Source organism: Trifolium pratense, linkage group LG3, assembly GCF_020283565.1.
Source record: "Trifolium pratense cultivar HEN17-A07 linkage group LG3, ARS_RC_1.1, whole genome shotgun sequence".
Taxonomy (NCBI): Eukaryota; Viridiplantae; Streptophyta; class Magnoliopsida; order Fabales; family Fabaceae; genus Trifolium; species Trifolium pratense.
The window spans coordinates 40677499-40696787 of NC_060061.1; the positions used below are offsets into that span (position 1 = coordinate 40677499).

Below are 19289 nucleotides of genomic sequence, written 5' to 3' on the forward strand. Positions count from 1 at the left end.
ATGTATATATATGTCCCGCAACTCCATTGCTCATTTGAATCTGTCTCTCAGCATTTTTAATGCCATGATCTTTGTCCCAATCTCTTGTGAATATTTTGGAGATATGGGTTCTAGTTTTTGACATGGGTTCAATATTTGGCAATTAATTTGAGCCCATATTTGCCATGTTACAGGAGAACTAGTTCTATTTTTCCTAAAGGACAAAACTTACATGCATTTCCATACATGCATTTCTTACTTTTCCACTCACAAAGAGGTGGTTATTTGTGTTTTTTCATTTTGAAAAAATAAAAGAAAATTATTTTTTAATAAAAAAAACTACCTCTTTGTGAGAGGAAAAGTAAGAAATGCATGTATGGAAATGCATGTAAGTTTTGTCCTTTTCTTTTCTAAATGAGGTTTTGTTGTTACAAGAGTTACCAATCTTTTCGTATCATGTTTTGTGATAAGGTAGGAACAATTTGACTTCTAATTAATCCATCAGAATTAACAGACCTTTTAAGAGGGATGATGACTTCTTTTCAACATCACAAGATAATATATACAGTGCTAGCGGAACACTGTTTCATATAATCTATCATTTCCATAAATGACATACACACGTCCATTCAAAACACCTACGTTGAAAAGTAGGCTTGGACATATTTATTGAACAATCAAAATCGCGAATACATGTAACATAACGTGTAATATAAGGCACTACAATGAATAAGGAGAATAAGTTACTATAATAATGTGATAAAATAAAGCAAATAACAACATTTGAAAAGATAAACAAAAAAAAGACTAACATTCAATACTCTTTGCAGAAAAAAATATATATAGAAAGAAATATAATCATAACGTACATTATGAAACTTGACAATTTTGATCATATTTCCCGGTTTTTTTTAGAAATTATAGAGTTCTATAAAATGCTTCCTATTAAATGTATTTAAGTACATAATGTGTTGTGGTTATCCCTTCAACGCAACTAAGAAGTTCACATAAATCAGTTACCAATCATAGTATTTTATTATTTTATTTTTGTAAATTTTCAATTAATTTTCAATTAAATTATAGAGTTGTATAAAATGCTTCCTATTAAATGTATTCTAATTTCTAACGGCTCTATAATGGCATTTTTGTTATTCCATATCAATTGAATGGCACTTTGATTGAACAAACCATCACTTACATACTAAACACTATTCATTCCGTCTTTCATTCTACATAGCAAACCCCTCGAATTTCCTATTTTACCCTCCAAACCAGATTCAATTTTCAATCCTTACCCTTTCTTTCTTCTCTTTGGTTTCTTGCTAAAGAATCCATGGAGTTCACTATGGCGAAACACGGCATCCTAAGGAACATTCTCGTTCGCATATTCTCCTTCGCTGTTCTAATCTTCGCTGCGCGATTCGCAATCATCGTCACAGTTCGTGGCGGATCATGCGACTCTTCTGATTTCTGTTTCTTCTCAGAAAATATCAACCTCACTGCTCCTTCTCATCTTTCCGGCTCCGATGATCCATTCTCCGGCAAGAATTGGCGCCGTTCGGTTGAATACTACGCCGCAATTTTCCAGGATTTGATTGGCGAAGGTTCAATTTCGCCGAATTCTAAAGCTCTCTGCATTGATACTCCCACCGGAGAAGATGTTTTGGCGTTGAAAGAAATCGGCGTTGTAGACTCCGTCGGAATCTTCAAGAAACCGTCGCCGCCGTTGATCGTTCAAGGAGAAGGTCACCGGCATCCATTTCCCGGCGACGCGTTCGATTTTGAATTCTCCGGTAACGGCGGTTTAGAAGAATCATCTAAACCAGCGGAATTCGCGGCGGAGATTTGCCGGACTCTCCGACCCGGCGGAATCTTAGCTGTTCACACGGCGGCGAGAGACGTATACAGTTACAATTCATTTCTCGAATTATTCACTTGCTTTGAATTGATCAGAAAAAGAGAAATCAACGGTGTAGATTCATCAACAATTCTCGAGATTTTGATGAAAAAGAAAATTCCCCAATTCAAAACCCTAAGTTCAATTTCAATTTCACCCCTAAATTCCAATTCACTGAATTCAGTGAATAAGTGCTTAATTCCACGTTACAAACGTGAAATAGTGAAAAATGCAGAATCATTGATACTTGAAGAGCCAATGAAACCATTGATTACATTGAAAAGAAATTTGAAGAACATAAAGTACTTAACTTCATTGGTTGATATAAGCTTCAAGAAAAACTATGTCTACATCGATATCGGATCTCGAAGCTATGGTTCAAGCATTGGAAGCTGGTTCAAGAAACAATACCCAAAACAGAACAAAACATTTGAAGTTTATGCAATTGAAGCAGATAAAACTTTTCATGAAGAGTACAGAACAAAAAAAGGTGTGAATTTGTTACCATATGTAGCTTGGGTTAGAAATGAGACATTGTTTTTCGAGATTACGAGAGACCCGGGTAAGAAAATGATGATGAAAGGTAGAGGAATGGGTAGGAATAGGATTAATCCTGTTCAAACAAGTTCAAGTCATATGGGTGATAAGGATAAGATTCAAGGTATTGATTTTGCTTATTGGTTAAAGAGTGTTGTTACAAGTAAAGATTTTGTTGTTGTGAAAATGGATGTTGAAGGTACTGAGTTTCATTTGATACCTAAGTTGATTCAAACTGGTGCTATTTGTTTGATTGATGAGCTTTTTCTTGAGTGTCATTATAATAGATGGCAGAGATGTTGTTCTGGTCAGAGAAGTTCTAAGTTTCAGAAAAGTTATTCTGATTGTTTGGATTTGTTTACTGAACTTAGAGATATTGGTGTTCTTGTTCATCAATGGTGGTGATAATCCATAGTGTACAAACTTGTTTGTATAGGTTTTTTTTATACTAGGGTTTTATATGATTAAATTGATTCTTTTGTAGATTCTTTTTTAGTCAATTGTAGAGTTTAATGAATGAAAGATTTTGTTTATTCTATTGCATTTAATTAATAGTTATTGAAACTCAAGCTATAAAACGCCGACACAAACATGAACACCGAATGTGACATAAATACGGACACTAGATACATCTTCAATCTAAAGTATCGGTGCTACATAACTCAAGCGTTTGAAAAGAAGCATATCTACCGGAGTTGGATTAATGCATTTTTCTAACATAAATTTTGGCATGTATTGATCACCATACCCTGCATTTTTCTAACATAAAGTGTAACCAAATTAAAACTGCCTATCACAATGGTCATTGACATGTGAGTCTGCATTAAGAAAGCTACCATGCATTCAGATATTACTGCCCAGTTACTTGCAGAACTATAAAAACAATTAGCAAATATATGTAGTCCTATATAGCTAAGAGCTCATTGGTTAGAGGATAGACTTTGGACCAATTATTTTGCTCACATTTTCTACCAATGTTTGTACTTTGTACTACATGATGTGTCACTGTCTTTTCTGATACTACAAAATTGAAGGGAAATATGGTAATTGCAGCACAAATTATATACCAAATGATTGTTAAAATATCTATAACCAATTGACAAAACAACGTTAACCACAGGCCTACAAAAGCGAAACCTCTTATGTTAACAAGTTCTTATCTTCTGTAATATTTGTTAAAATTTGAGGTTAGAACTCTAAACAGATGACTTAAAAGGTGAAAAATAATTTAATATTATGGATGTAGTATAGGTGTCCTAATATGAAAAATTGTTAAACATGTGTTATATATAATATTGAACGATGATCGTAATCGTGATCATAGCTCAGTTGACACGGACATCTCATTATTATATGCAGGAGTCGGGGTTCAAATCTCATGCACTCCACTTAATTATCTTTAATTTAAGGTGGAATTTCTAGTCACTATACTACTTAACAAAAAAAAATATTGATGGATGATAGCTTCACTTATTCCTAATATTAGCATATATCTCATTAGGAAAAAATTAAAAAAATATTAACCAAAAAGTGGGTAACTAACAAATGATGACATGTTTGTAACACAACACTGTTTTTCATTTTCAAACCGAATTTTCTCTCTATGTAAAGTGATAAATCGACTGTTACCACTTTAACCAACCATATGTTGGTTGTATAAGCACTTTGTTAATTTATTTAATTTAACTCATTCATAGAAATTTTTTAAAATAAAATAAAAACAATGTCCCATGTTATGTAACATGTATATGTGATGGTCAAAGCAATAGTAACGTATAAGAGGGAACCAATAACGCTCCCCAACTGATACTTTGAATCTCTCTCTCTACCACATCCATCCATGATCACATTTCTCTCCCAAATCAAAATGAGTTTGTTACTTTCACTCTCTTCCTTCCCTCAAAGTCTCTCAACCACACTCTTCTTGCTCCATCCATGGTGTCAGACCAAAACAATTTCATTAGCAACAATTCTATGTCTGATGGAACAGACACACAGTTTGAAGGATCATTCATATGTCATACAATTAACAATATCAATTCAAAGGGACTTTGGTTAGGAGAAAACCCACTTGCTTTTTCTGTCCCTCTTTTCTTGATCCAGCTTTTTCTTATGTTCATTTTCACACGCTTCAGTTTCTTTATTCTCAAGCCTTTTGGTCAACTTTCTTTTGTTTCTCAGATTCTTGTAAGCTCTCAACCCTTTTTATCTTCTATGTTTTCGTCAAGATTTTAATTTCACAATAGTGTCACAATCTATGAAGCACTGACACAGACACATCGATACCAGTAATAATATAAGAAAATGAATTAGGTGAACACCAGAAACGTCTTTGATCAAAAGTGTCGCGGTGCTACAGAGGTTTGTTATCCGTGATAATGTGGATAATCATGGTCAAATGCGGCCAATACAGAGTCGATTGCAGTCGTATTACATTCAAAGACACATGAAAAACCTTGATGTCGCGACCAAGATAGTTGTTGCTAACTTTGATTTTCATGTTAAGATACCATTTTGGTATTGGGTTATTCATTGATATATTGGTTGTTTATGTGTATAGAATATTGTGTTTGTTTGGGAACTCATTACATCATTCTTGAGATTTTGTGAGAGATTATTATGACCATTAGTGTAATTCCTACCATAAGACACCTTTTGAGAAATGGACTAGATATTTGCATACCACATTTCTTCCTTTTATTGGGAAGAAATTCTTGACAAATTTTAGTAATTAGTTTGTTGGAGGGATGTTAGTAACAAAGATTGAACCCTAGACCTCCTGCATATAACTCCTTTAGTGTCTCAACCCAAACCTCTCGACTACTCCGTCGAGTCTAATGCACCACTTAGTTGATACTAGATTCATACTCCCTTCGATCTCATATATGCAAACGTTCACTTTTTTTTAGGTTCATTCAATAGTTGATGTATTTGGTCTATAGACCAGATACATCAGCTATTGAATGAACTTAAAAAGTGAAGTTTTGCTTATATATGAAACTGGAGGGAGTACTAAAGGGACTACTAATTAATATTGAACAAAGTATTTTAATTCCTACTTTTCATTTTTGGCCAAATAATTTTACTTTATTATCATTGGTAAGTGATATAACCTGGCTGCATCACTTGTAATAGATACAAATATGTTTCTATGGTTTTTGGTATAATGATAAGGAATGGTTAATGATATGTATATCTGATCTATTTCTACATTGTTTGATGTTCAATAGGGTGGTGTGACACTAGGTCCTTCAATTCTTGGTCGCAACTCATCATTTGCCAACAATTTTTTCCCAATAACAGGACGAAATGTGCTCGACACATTAGCATTTTTTGGTTATATGTTATTCATCTTCTTACTTGGAGTAAAGATAGATCCAACCATCATTTATCGATCAGTAAAAGGACGTTCGCCATTGGAATTTTAAGCTTCTTTGTTCCTTACACTCTCGGCGGAAGTGTAGCTTTAATCCTCAGCCACTTTGCATCATTGGATAAGGATGTTTTGAAAGTACTTCCTATTGTGGTAGAAGTTCAATGTATCACAGCCTTTCCAGTAATTTCTTGCTTTCTTGCTGAACTTCAGATCCTAAATTCAGAGATTGGACGGTTGGCTTCGTCTTCTTCGCTAGTATGCGACGTTTGCTACTGTATAGTTTCAACAGTGAAGTTTGCTGCACATCTATCATCAACACAATCAATAGGAGTAACCATTGGATCGCTCTTTTCAACCGCTATTCTTTTTTCATTCATATTTTTTGTTGTTCATCCAGCTGCAATATATGCAATTCATCACACACCAGAGGGAAAACCTGTTCAAGAAATTTACATTTGTGGAACTCTTATAACACTAATGCTTTGTGGCTTCCTCGGCGAAGTTATTGGTATAGATGCAATCGTTATATCATTTATGGTAGGGTTGGCTATACCAGATGGTCCTCCATTAGGTGCAGCATTGGTAGATAAGCTTGAGTGTTTTGTTTCGGTTGTGCTTTTACCGTTACTTTTTGCTGTCGTTGGATTGAGGACGGATGTTTTTGCTATACAGAAGATGAAGAATTTGTGGATAGTTCAGTTGATTATTTGCATTGCAATTTTTGGTAAGATTATTGGGGCTTTGTTGCCTCTACTTTTCTGTAGGATGCCATTTAGAGATGCTCTTTCTCTTGGTATTATAATGAACTGCAAAGGCACTGTGGAATTGGCCATATTGATTAATTTGAGATTAAAAAATGTAAGTCATATTCATGTTCATATTGCAACTTAATAAGCTACCGAGTAAATAGGCATTTCAGTCATTGAAATTGTAATGGTCGGTCGATTTAGTCTCTTAAATTGAAAAATATCAATGAGGGACTAAATTGTTATTTTGCAAATTTGAGAGACTAAATTGACCGACCCTTACAATTTCAAGGACAAAAATGACTATTTGCTCAAAGCTAGCTAGTTTTGTATATAAGATTAATTAACACTTTTTTTTTATGTATTTGCAGGTTCTGAATGATGAACTGTTTGCAATTATGATTCTTACTTTAGTGCTTGTAACCGGCATTGTATCGCCTGTTGTGAAAGCTCTATATGATCCTTCTAGAAGGTTCCTTGCTTACAAAAGGAGGACAATATTGCATCACCAAAGCGAGGAAGAATTGCGCATACTAGCTTGCATTCACAAACAAGATAATGTGTTGGCTATTTTTAACCTACTTTCTGCTTCGAATCCAACCGAAAAAAATCGCATTGAGTTAGTTGTACTACAACTTGTTAAGCTTGTGGGAAGAGCTTCATCCGTGCTTGTTGCGCACATACCTCGCGAAAAGCCAAGCGATAGAATCTTCAACGCATTCAACAAATTTGAAGATGCTTATAGGGGAAAGGTATCACTACATTGCTACAAAGGTATCTCACCCTATGCTACAATGCACAATGATGTGTGCTACTTAGCACTTGAAAAAAGAATAACTTTCATAATCATACCTTTCCATAAACAATGGATAATCGGAGGTATGGCCGAGTCATCTTTCGCATTCAAGCAACTCAACAAAAATGTTCTCGAGAAAGCTCCTTGCTCGGTCGGTGTCCTCATCGATCGTGGCAACCAAAAGAAATTTTGGTGCGGCTATATGAACGAATCGACATATTTAGTAGCCGTGCTTTTCTTCGGAGGTGCAGACGATAGAGAAGTGCTCGCGTACGCGAAACGCATGTTGGATCAACCTAATGTAAATATTACTCTCTTTCAATTTACGTCTTCGAATGATATTGTTGGCGGTACAGATAGAAGCAAACGGCTTGATACCGAAATATTAAGTGAGTTTAGGCTAAGTGCTTTTAGGAATGATAGAGTTTGTTATAAAGAAGAAGTTGTAATGAATGGGAGAGATGTTCTTACAGTTATTGAAGAAATGGAGAGTTTTTATGATCTTGTTATGGTTGGAAGGAGGCATGAAGATTCACAGTTGATGGCTGAACTTACAAAATGGAAGCATGGAGAGTTGGGAAGTGTAGGAGAGATTCTTGCTTCCTTGAATATTGGAGCTAAAACTTCAATTTTGGTTGTGCAACAACAAACTAGATTTTGGGGGTCACGTGATCCAGAAGAGTCTACACATTTGAGAAGAGTAACTTTATAGCAATGTTTAGGATTTGACAGAAACATTCTTATGTATAGACTTAGTATTTTGTTTTTTAAATATAGAACATGATTCTTAAGAACTTTCAAATTTGCTTTAATCCCTTTTTTTCTTTTCTTTTTCTTCCTTGCAATGCTTTTGATCATTCTAAAGTGACTTAATTTGGTGTAAGTCGGTTATTCCCTCCACACAACTGTAAAGGTTAATCCCTTGAGTCAAATAGATTCATAATGGACAACAAAGCTCTCCTTCAAGGGTTTTAGTATTGTTGCATTTTTATGACTGAATTCAACCTCAAACGTTAAGATGAAAGTGACTTCATTTCTTATTCATGGAGTACATATTTTTCATAAAATATATTACTACAATAGTCAAGGCATATATTGCATCATTAAGCAATTCTCAACACACAAAGTTTAGGACATGTTGGTTCAAAAATCCGTTACCGTACATGTTGGAAGTCGGTTCATTCGCCCATATAAAAAAAATCCTTTATCGTGTTTGTAGTCGTTTTATTCGACCATATCAAAACAATTGGGTCAGCTCACACCTCCCTTTTTCTTTTCTAATTTCGAGTCCGTACGCGGATTTGCTGGATTGTGCCAGTGGTGTGTGATTGTTTTCTCCGGATTAAGATTTGTAGCTTTTGTGTTGTATTATCCATTTGAGGTCGTTTGTTTTTTTATTTTATTGTATCAGATTTTACGTCTCCCAGTTTTATGTAGTCTTTCTTTTTATTCTACTTAGATTTTTGCAGATTTATCTCGACCCTATTTTAAAAAAAGAAAAGTTAATGTTAATATTTTAAATTACTTCTTTAGAAATAGAATGATGCAAGAACAACCTTATTTTTCTTCAAAAAATAAAAATAAAAAAGCACAACCTTATTTGATTTTAGATTGTCAAAAAATAAATAACCAAGAAAGATTTGCCCAACTCTTTTGTTGAAAACATTGTGAACAAGTTAAAATGATGCTTCACTACGTACCAATCAACATATTAATTTTATATTTTTATTAGAATTCCTATTTTTAGCTACTCAATTTTATCGGATAACAATAATTGCTACTTTTCAACCATTAAGCTTCTAACTTCCTCCTTCATCCATTATCAAAATTATTTTTTCACTCTCTTTTTCCATTATCTCTCTCACACACAAACATTCTCCAAACTTAATTTGCATTATTCCTATCTTCTTTGTACCCATCATCTTTGTGCTTAACCCTTTGAAGGATTAACTTTGATTAAAATCAATAGAAATGGGTGCAAAAAGTGAAAGACTAGATCAATTAACTTCAAATGGAATGATTAATGATGAGAAATTAGTTTGTCAATATGTTACAGCACCAACAAACAAGGGTGTGTGGTATGGAGATAATCCCCTCCATCAAACCACATCTATTCTAGCATTACAAATTATTCTTATGTTCTTTCTTAGTAGAATTACTCATTTCTTGTTAAGCCCTTGTCATCAAACTCTTCTTATTTCACAAATTGTGGTAAGTTTTTTTTTTCCAATATAATTAACATCTACCCTTTATTTTTTTGATTGAGTTGTTAGCATCAATCATGAAATGAAGCAATCTAACTATATTATCATGATTTTGTTATCGTTTTTATTTTCTACATGGTTAAAATATAAAAATATATTCATCATTTTGGATAATTGGATTTCCACATGCAAGCAAAGGCTCTCCTAAAAAAAATTGGTTTATATATAAAAATGAAAAACTTATAAAAAATAGGTGTTGATTTTTTTTTTTTTTTGTGTTGATTGAAAGGATCATCAACAGGGCGTTCAAAATATAGGGCCAAGAAGAAAAAGCCAAATATTCAATAATTTAGAACATTTTTTTAAAGTTATGTTTTGTGTTTGTCTACTGTACTAAACAATTTTTCATTTCAAACCGTTTTTCACTCCAAAATCTTTGGCTAAATTGCATTTTTGTCTCCTTAACAATAGCAAACTAGTCCATACAGAGCAAAAAAACACTGACTTTAAATGGGACCCCCGCAAGTGGGCGGTGGGATTGATCATCTCAGATTAGTCGGTCCTAAGGCCGGATACCAAGTTTTCAAAAAAAAAAACAATCGCAAACTTGTAATTTTGTTCTCATAACTTTCACAATAGAACTTTTGGCTCTCTAACTTTAGTCCTTTTTGCAAAAGATTGGCCCTCCACTGATTTTGACAAAGTCAATGGACATGTGGACATTGACTCGCATCTCATAAGCTGACGTGGCATGTGAGTCAGTGCCCACGTAGGCTGACATGCCAAAATTGCAAATTTATGAAAGATTTGGACCAAAAATGCAATTTAGCTAAAAAAATATTAAAAATGTTGTAATAAACATTAAAACTTCCTAAAATTATACCAAAAAAAAAATTATTATTATTATTATTAGTAGTAGTAGTAGTAGTAGTGTTTCCATTACAATAATAATCATTATTTTATTTTATTTTATTTTTCTCTTAACAGGCTGGTATCATGGTAGGTCCATTATTTTTAGGAACTACAAGATATGAGATGTTATTTCCAACAGTAAGCATAATGATACTCTCAACATTTGCAGAATTTGGAATGATAATTTATTTCTTTAGGATGGGGGTGCAAATAAATTACAAACAAATTGTGATGATTGAAAAGCGAGCAGTAATTATTGGAATATTAGGCCACGTGTCTTCTACAATATTTGGCACTATAGTATTAAATCTTGTTGAAAAATCATACCCTTTAGGATCTGAAAATCATGGTATTCAAGGTTTAATATATTTTGCTTCATTAACCTCATTTCCAGTTATAAGCACCTTCCTAAGTGAGATGAACATTATAAATTCAGAGATTGGAAGAATGGCATTGTCAGCATCTATGATTAGTGATGGATGTATGTGGATATTTTATTTTGTCATACTCAATGGAGTTAAAGCCTTGGAGAAAAAATCATATAAATTTGTTCTACAATTAAGTTTTACATTTTGCTATTTCGCGGTCTTATTTTATTTATTCAGACCATTAATTATATGGATCTCAAACCGTCATCCCAAAGAAAAGGCAATGAGGGAAAGTCATTTCGTAGTTATAATTTGTATACTTTTGTTTATTGGATTGTCCGCACAAATTACAGGACAACCTTCTTTTGTTGTCGCGTTTTGGTTCGGTTTAGTTTTGCCTGATGGTCCTCCTTTAGGTCCTATTTTGGCTGAGAAGCTTGATACTATTGGTTCTACTTTGATTGTTCCAGCTTATTGTACTACTAGTGGATTAAGGACAAGTGTTCCTAAACTAGTAGGAACAAAATCAGTATTTGTGGAGGTTGTCTTAATTTCAGTGTATGTAGGAAAGTTTGTTGGAACTATTTTACCATCACTTTACTTTCACATTGAATTAGGGGATTCTTGTGCTTTGGCTCTAATCATGTGTTGCAAAGGCCTCATGGATCTCTGTTTGTTCAACATATTATTGAACAATAAGGTACTCTCTAGGTCTCTAATTATAGAATTTTTTTGACATTCTTTTTGTCTCTTTTATAGCATCATTTTTCAATTTTTTAATGGCATTACTTATTTTCTTCAGAAAATATATATTTCTAATTTGGTTAAATTGCACTTTTGACCCCTTAACTTTCACAAACTTGGAATTTTGACCCCCTAACTTTAGCCTGTTTTGCAAAAGGACGGTCCACCACTAATTTTGACTAAGTCAATGCACATGTGGCAAGTGACTCACATGCCACATCAACATGGCTTGTCACATGTGATGACATAGCATGTGAGTCATTGTCTGTGTGGCAAGACATGATGACGTGGCATGTAGGTCACTTGTCACATGTGTGTTGCCTTGGTCAAAATCAGTGAGGGTCATCCTTTTGCAAAAGAGATAGAGTTATGGGGCCAAAATCGCAAGTTTGTGAAAGTCAGGAGCCAAAAGTGCTATTATGAAATATAGGAGCCAAAATCGCAAATTTGTGAAAGTTAGAAGGTCAAAAATGTAATTTAGCGTTTAATCATTTGAACATATAATAAATATTGTACTAATTCCATCCATTTTATTATGTTACCAGGCAATAGGTGAACTTCCATTCACCCTCATGATATACACAATGGTGGCCATAACAGGATTTGCAACTCTAATTGTTTATTACATATATGACCCTTCAAGGAGATACAAAACATACATTAGAAGATCAATTAAAGACTACAAAAAAGATTTTGATCTCAAAATACTTGTATGTATCCATGATGAAGAAAATGTACATCCAATGATTAACCTTCTACAAGCCACAAATCCAACTAACACCACACCTCTCTCAATCTATGTTCTACATCTCATGGAATTAAAAGGAAGAGCAGCTTCAATCCTTACCAAAAATGAGTACTCTAATAAATCATATAGATTAAATTCTTTTAAAGAGACATCAACTCAACGCATAAACAATGTGTTTAATCAATTTTTATTTCATAATGAAGGAAGTGTTGCATTGCAACTTTTTCCAGCAATTGCACCATATTCTAGCATGCATGATGATATATGCTACATGGCAATGGATACAAAATCAAACATTACAATTGTGCCATTTCATAAACAATGGTCAATGAATGGAAATGTTGAACTTACCAATAGTTCGATTCGGTCGGTGAACAAAAAAGTACTAAACAAAGCGCCTTGTTCGATCGGAGTCTTAATCAATCGAAGCCAGATGAGGGGAAATTTATCAGTTATTCACGAGAAGTCTTTTTGTGAAATTGCTATGATTTTCTTAGGTGGAGCCGATGATCAAGAGGCATTAGCTTACGCTATGCGTATCGCAGAACATCCGAACATACGACTCACGGTGATTTGGGTACGGTTCAAATTGCAACAAAAACAATATAACATAAAAAATCCTTACATTGATATGATGGAACATGTAAGGTATACAAGTAACCTTAAAGACAAGGTATTTTTTAAGGAGGAAATTGTAGAAGATGGGGCAGGAACAACTAGTGTTATTTGTAGGATAGAAGGTTATTTTACCTTAGTTATAGTTGGTAGACATCATATAGCAGATTCTCCATGTGTAATGGGCTTGACTGAATGGTGTGAACTTCCTGAGCTTGGGCCTGTTGGGAACCTCTTAGCCACATCAGATTTTACTTTTTCTGTTATAGTTGTGCAACAACAACCATTTAATGATTTTTGGTATAAAGTTAGGTAAAAACATGTATATATGCAAATACAAAATTAGTTCTTAGCTATTTCTTAACTTTTCTTTTGTGTGACTTTTTATTTTTCAACTCTAAAGATATTTTGTTCATTTTTCTATATTAAAGTCTTTGTGTGCCTTAAACTTGCTTGCATTATCATCAATTATCATCTTTCAGTATATAGGGATATCCACCGTACAATGGGGGTTTGGGATGTCTTCCGTGGATCATGTTTCTTCGGTGGAAGACCTCCATCCTTAGATTATTTACCTTTTTTTTCTCTCATTCCAAATCAAGAGTTGAGATTTGACCTGTCTCTCATATCAATGGAGATAATTTTTTCTCGTACAATGGGACTTGGCGGAGCTTTCTAGCCATACTCCTTGTCTCATATATAGTGGAATTTTCAACATAAAATACATAATTTAAGATGAAAAAGGAAACATTACTCTAAAATTTTACATTCAAAGAGAGAGGGATAAATATTACCCATGATGAATATGAGGTAGAATAGATGTTGTGGTTAGTGTATTTGATCATTAGAGAGTTTTCTATGATCAAAGATTGGGTTATCTCCGGTGGATCATGTTTCTTCGGTGGAAGAGCTTTGAAGAATTTGCCAAAGGTTAAGGCACCTTAAGACCTACTCCCTCCGTTCCATATCATAAGACAAAAAAAATTCACATTTTCTTGTTCCAAATTATAAGCAAAAGTAACTCATTTTAATTGTCAATTTCAAGATTTACTTTTACTCATTCTAATGAAATTTAATGCAAATTGTATTTAATTTACTTTCTCTCTTCTTTTCCCTGTAATCAATAACTAAAAAGAAAAACCAATAACCAATAAAAATTATCAATCGTTAGTTGGTTCAGTGGTGATTGGCACTGAACTTGGTGGGATGACCACGGTTCGATTCCTGCAACTGCGATCAAGAGGAGGCTGGAACCACTTGATGTCATAACTGAACTTTGAAATATACGTTTTGATAATCTTTGTTTTTCAATGCATCCAAAAAATAAGTCTAACCTTAACAATTATTGTTATCAATCAATCTTAGCAATTAATTGATATTAAAATTAAGGGTCATGATTTGGAGTAAGTTATATGCTCCTCTTTCTAAGATATTAGTATTTATTAGTCATTGGTGTATTTTCATTATCATAAATGTAAAGTGAAAAATAATAATTTTTTTTTGTTTTTGAATCAAGTGAAAAATAATAACTTGGAACCAGGGCATATAGTATTTTTAGATGGTGAAATTGAAACCAAAAAAAAATAAGAGGGTACAATTGAAAAGAAAAAATAGTAATTAAGGCTACATTGAAAATGATATTTTTTTAAGATGATATTCATTCATTCCAATAATTGATATATTATATCATATGCAAATACAAATTTAACATTGCTAAAAACGAAAAGGATGAATCTATGAACAAACTCACATCATCCAAGTTAATAGCATACAACGGCAATATGTCTATAAATAATATGATAAATCAAAGTCACTGGAATATCTATGATTTCGGATTTGCAACGTTGACGTCCAAATCATTGATTGAATCTGCAATTGATTGAAGTTGATCTTTCAATATGATTCTAAACGAACACCACAATAAAAGGGAAAGCCAAACAATGTCGCACCAAGACGACGATAACACGATGCCGCACTCCGACGACGACAACACAAAAAAAATGAACTAGAAAACGTGAATTGTGTGAAAATCACTTAAAAAAGAAGAAAGAAAAAAAAATCCACTAGATTTGGTCTAGTGGCGACGGATTTGGATAGTATGCTAGAGGTTCTGGGTTCGTTCCCCAGTTCATTGTAAACAAAAAAAAATGTGAAAATGATATTTTTTTAAAAAAACTTATTATTCTTCTATTTTTATTTTTTTTGCTAAGTAACCTAGTGGCAAAAAATTTCACTCTAAAAGTGAATAAGTGGAATGATCGGAATTCAAACTCCGATCACTGCATATATAATGCAATGTCCTGCCAATTGAGCTAAATCTATGGGACAAAAACTTATTGTTCTTTACAAATGTGAACGAGAATACTTAGAAAATCACAACCACGTACCGTCAACAAAATTATTTTGACACAAACTAATAATTAATTAGGACAAAGCTTTGAATAATTTCAAATGGTGGGGTGCAAAGAAAAGTTAAACACTCTTTTTTTTTTCTCTCCTTAACTCTCATTTTCAATTATGTATGTATCGCAAAACATAAAGAAAGAGGAAGATATTTCTAAAAGCTTGCAAGTTGAGGGTTTTTTTAGAAGAAATTATTATTGTTATTATTATTAATTATAGTAACACTAATGATCGTTATGTAACCCGTTTTTTGAGAATTTGAACTTTGTCCTTGAGATTACAAATCACTCTTCTTCTTTTTTTGGTGAATGAGATTACAAATCACTTTTTTTTGTTGTTGAAAGATTACAAATCACTCTATTATCACTAAATGTGAAACTTGAAATTGGAAATTGCTTGATATAAAAATTGGAATATACTACTTCATCTTGATTACTCAATTTGTTTCTTTTTAAGTGTCATTTTAGATTACTGCACACATGATCCATGCACAACTTGATCATTAATATTTTTAATTGTCTATTATAAAAAAATTATGAAAATTTTATATTTTGAAAATATTCGTCGAGACAAATTGAACAACATCTTATTTGTTAATATTTATTTTTATATATTAATAAAAAAAAATTATGATCAAGGTAGATTATATGAATAGTGTGATTCTCAAACGACATATAAAAAGGAACGGATAAAGTACTATTTTGCTTTATTTTTCTTTCTCCTTTTTATGCATCAAATAGATCCCATATGATTTGATAAAGAGCAGTGCTATTTATCCCGATGGATTTTTCACGAATTGATCACGAATTCCATTTTGGCCAATTAAAATCGTTGTTTAGCGGAAAACAGGGGGGTCATGGTTTTAGTTTATGATATATATTAAGTAAAACTTGCACTCGTGAAATTGTCGGGAGGTTTCTCTCGTGATAAGTAGCAATTTCCTTTGATAAAATATATTCAGCCATGGTAATTCACCCCACAAAAATTGAAACACAAATATAGGAAAAAGCAAGGCAAAAAAATATTTTATCCACAAAATAAAATACCCACATACACTTATAAAATAAGAAAAAAGACTCCTGTTACTATATTTCAATAATTGAACCATTAAATTTTTTTCAATGGCTCTCTCTCTTAGCCAGTGCCATGACGCTCAAGACACTGGTCGATAACTCGGAGGATTATCTCTAATCTTCAGAGATACTTGCTAAATGAGGCCTCCATATTCCAACACGGCCTTTCTTGCGATCCCGTCTTGATGATTTCTTCTCTTTATATTGTAAGTGACCATTTTTATCTTCGCCTTCGCCATCATCACTGCACTTGGTGCTTCTTTTCTTTGAAGACAACGACGATTTCTTGTTGATATGAGAGTCACTAACGATTGATCCATTTCGTTTGTTCTCCGGCAAAGATGTTTCCGGGATCAAGAAATATATGCTTCCTCTCTTGAGCTCAGTCTCCGGCGAAATGATCAAAATCCGGCGAACAACGCCTTGAGAACTTGGTTTGCTTAGAATATGATTAGGGTTGGCTTTGAGAATCTCTCCTGCTGTTATTGAATGTGTGATCTCATCTACACACCCATTCAAATGAACTATTCGGATCAAATCTAGTGCTCCACAAGGAAGAACACAAGCCAAACAACACCTTAAACTATTACCCATATTAGTATAACTTTTATGCTAAAATAAACAAAAAAGAAAAATGTAGAAAATTAATCAAGCTTTTTATGAGCCTTTTGGGATTGTTTGAACCGGAGAAAAAGTGTGGGATGAGTTTGGTATATATAGCAACAACCATTCTCATAATGCAAATGAAGGGTTGGATTTTTTTTTTTTTTTTGTTCAATGAAGGGTTGGATTTTAATAATAATTTTGATGTGAAGTTCTAGTTAATAATTAAGGAACAATATGTCGATTTGAATTTGAATTTGAATTTACAAAATTACCCTTGAGAATGTATTCAAATTTATGTGGTTTGGATTTTCACATGGTGGGGTTCATTGTTTTTGAAACAATAGTTTCTTGTAGGTTGCTTTAAGGAAGTGATTAGTATTGTTTTAGTTTTAAAATAAATAAAATATACAGACTAACCAATTGAATTGAAATAAAAAAAAACTATATAAATCAGGATAATTTTAATTAATTTATTGAGTGTATAATTTAAATATGAGTTATGGTTGGTAGCACAGCTATGTCTTATTTGATCTATATACTTTAAACAAAGAGTTTGATCTAGTACAATTATTAGTACTGTTTTTCTTCCTGACAATTCTCTTTTAATTACAACATCAAAGTGAGTGACAAAATATTCCTCCTTCTTCATTATATTTATATCTAGTATCTATGATATATTAATGAGAAATTAATTTCAGTGGTAGCTATAATTTTCTAATGTGTCAAACCATAATACCATATATATTATGTACTTCATCTTTTTTTCTCCTTTAATTTAAATAAGTAGTTTTCACATAGATCATTTATTTTCATAATTTTGTCGTCTCAGTGTAGCGTTGTTTGATTTTTCATCTTAGTATGATGCTCATTTGATTATCAGTCTTTTTTTTTTAAGAAGCTAAATTAGCCCACCCAAATTGGCTCCAGAGAGAATCGAATCTCAGACCTTAAGAGGAGCACACTCCCAGGTCACAAGTCAATCCCAATGCACCAACCCAAGTAGGTTTTTGATTATCAGTCTTATTGTGGTGTTCATTTGGTTAGCATTGATAGATCAAACTATTGATTCAAAAAATAAGTAGTTTGCTAAGGATGTTGATCAATAGATTTGGATATGCTGGTTACTTTGATTTTGTCACATTTTTGTAGCATAAGTATGTCGCTTTATATTATTAACTTTAACATGAGAGGATCAGTTCTTGCATCAACTGGTTTCATTCCCCTTCCAATCGCAGTTGGAAGAGATTGAACTGTAATCATTTTTCTCAAATTCAATGTCAATCTCACCACTTAACCAACTAACAATTAACCTTGAATATTTCATCACACTAGAAAATCTAGGCTTTTAGTTGCATGAATGTTAGTAAATTATTACCTACTACCAACCAGATTAATAAATGACTAATTACTCGAACTAGGTAAGAATCGCGAAATAAAATGCATCTCTACCATTTACCCCAAAAAAATATGCATCTCTACCATGTGCGTAGTTTGTCTTACAAGAAATAATTCGAATCTTTTTTATTTACTCATTTGACACTTATTATATTTTTAAGTTGTGACAACAAATACACTAATTGAAAAAACAGAAGAAACAAATCATCATTTCCGATAAACTGTGGCCATGGTTAATGAAAGATTAATTTAGATTTTAGATCAAGAAACTGCCAAGAGGAGAAGTAATATATGTGAAATGTCAAGGTTAAAAAGAGGCATAATTAGTCTATTGATCCCTTAAAGATATTTTAGGTTTTATAATGGTCTCTTAAAGAAAAAAAGGTCTGGATTGATCTCTTAAAGAAAAAAAGGTTCGGATTGGTCCCTTAAAAGAAAAAAGACCCGGATTGGTCCCTTAAAGACATATATTTTTGTCATATTGGTCATTTTCGTTAAATTTTAACTCCAAATATAACAAAAAATTTCAATGGTTAAAATTTTAAAAATTAATAAGGTTTTTGGTGGATCACTTACACTTAATAACATCTACAATCCAGTCTACTAAATCTAAGGTTTTTTGTAAAAAATTGACGGAAAGGACCAATTGAGAAACGAATGTGTTTTTAAGGGACCAATCTTGACCTTTTTTTTTAAGGGACCATTGTGAAACTTAAAATATCTTTAAGGGACCAAAAAACTAATTAAGCCTTAAAAAGAAACCATACGTATACATGACACCTAATCAAAAACTCATCCACGATTAAATATCGATAAAATATTTGTAAAATTTAGCGTAACTGATAAATATTGATATTATTATGTTTGTATATTTTCATCCAAATTAAAAA

General features: G+C 32.7%; 3 protein-coding genes and 1 pseudogene across 3 annotated transcripts; 3 read left to right on the forward strand and 1 right to left on the reverse strand.

The window, feature by feature from the left end:
* Nucleotides 1–1170: 1170 nt before the first annotated feature.
* On the forward strand, nt 1171–2950 carry LOC123916596. Its single transcript, XM_045968090.1, has one exon. It carries the CDS (start codon nt 1313–1315, stop codon nt 2816–2818), a length of 1506 nt encoding a protein of 501 aa, XP_045824046.1. The 5' UTR covers nt 1171–1312; the 3' UTR covers nt 2819–2950.
* A 1398-nt stretch (nt 2951–4348) lies between these two features.
* On the forward strand, nt 4349–8043 carry LOC123915099 (annotated as a pseudogene).
* A 1259-nt stretch (nt 8044–9302) lies between these two features.
* LOC123915100 (cation/H(+) antiporter 14-like) lies at nt 9303–13238 on the forward strand. The gene is made up of 3 exons (XM_045966251.1): nt 9303–9542; nt 10523–11515; nt 12105–13238. Exons 1-3 carry the CDS (start codon nt 9303–9305, stop codon nt 13236–13238), a joined length of 2367 nt encoding a protein of 788 aa, XP_045822207.1.
* A 3086-nt stretch (nt 13239–16324) lies between these two features.
* LOC123916179 lies at nt 16325–17156 on the reverse strand. The gene has a single exon (XM_045967565.1). The coding sequence runs from the start codon at nt 16990–16992 to the stop codon at nt 16513–16515; it is 480 nt and encodes a 159-aa protein (XP_045823521.1). The 5' UTR covers nt 16993–17156; the 3' UTR covers nt 16325–16512.
* Between the last annotated feature and the right edge of the window lie 2133 nt (nt 17157–19289).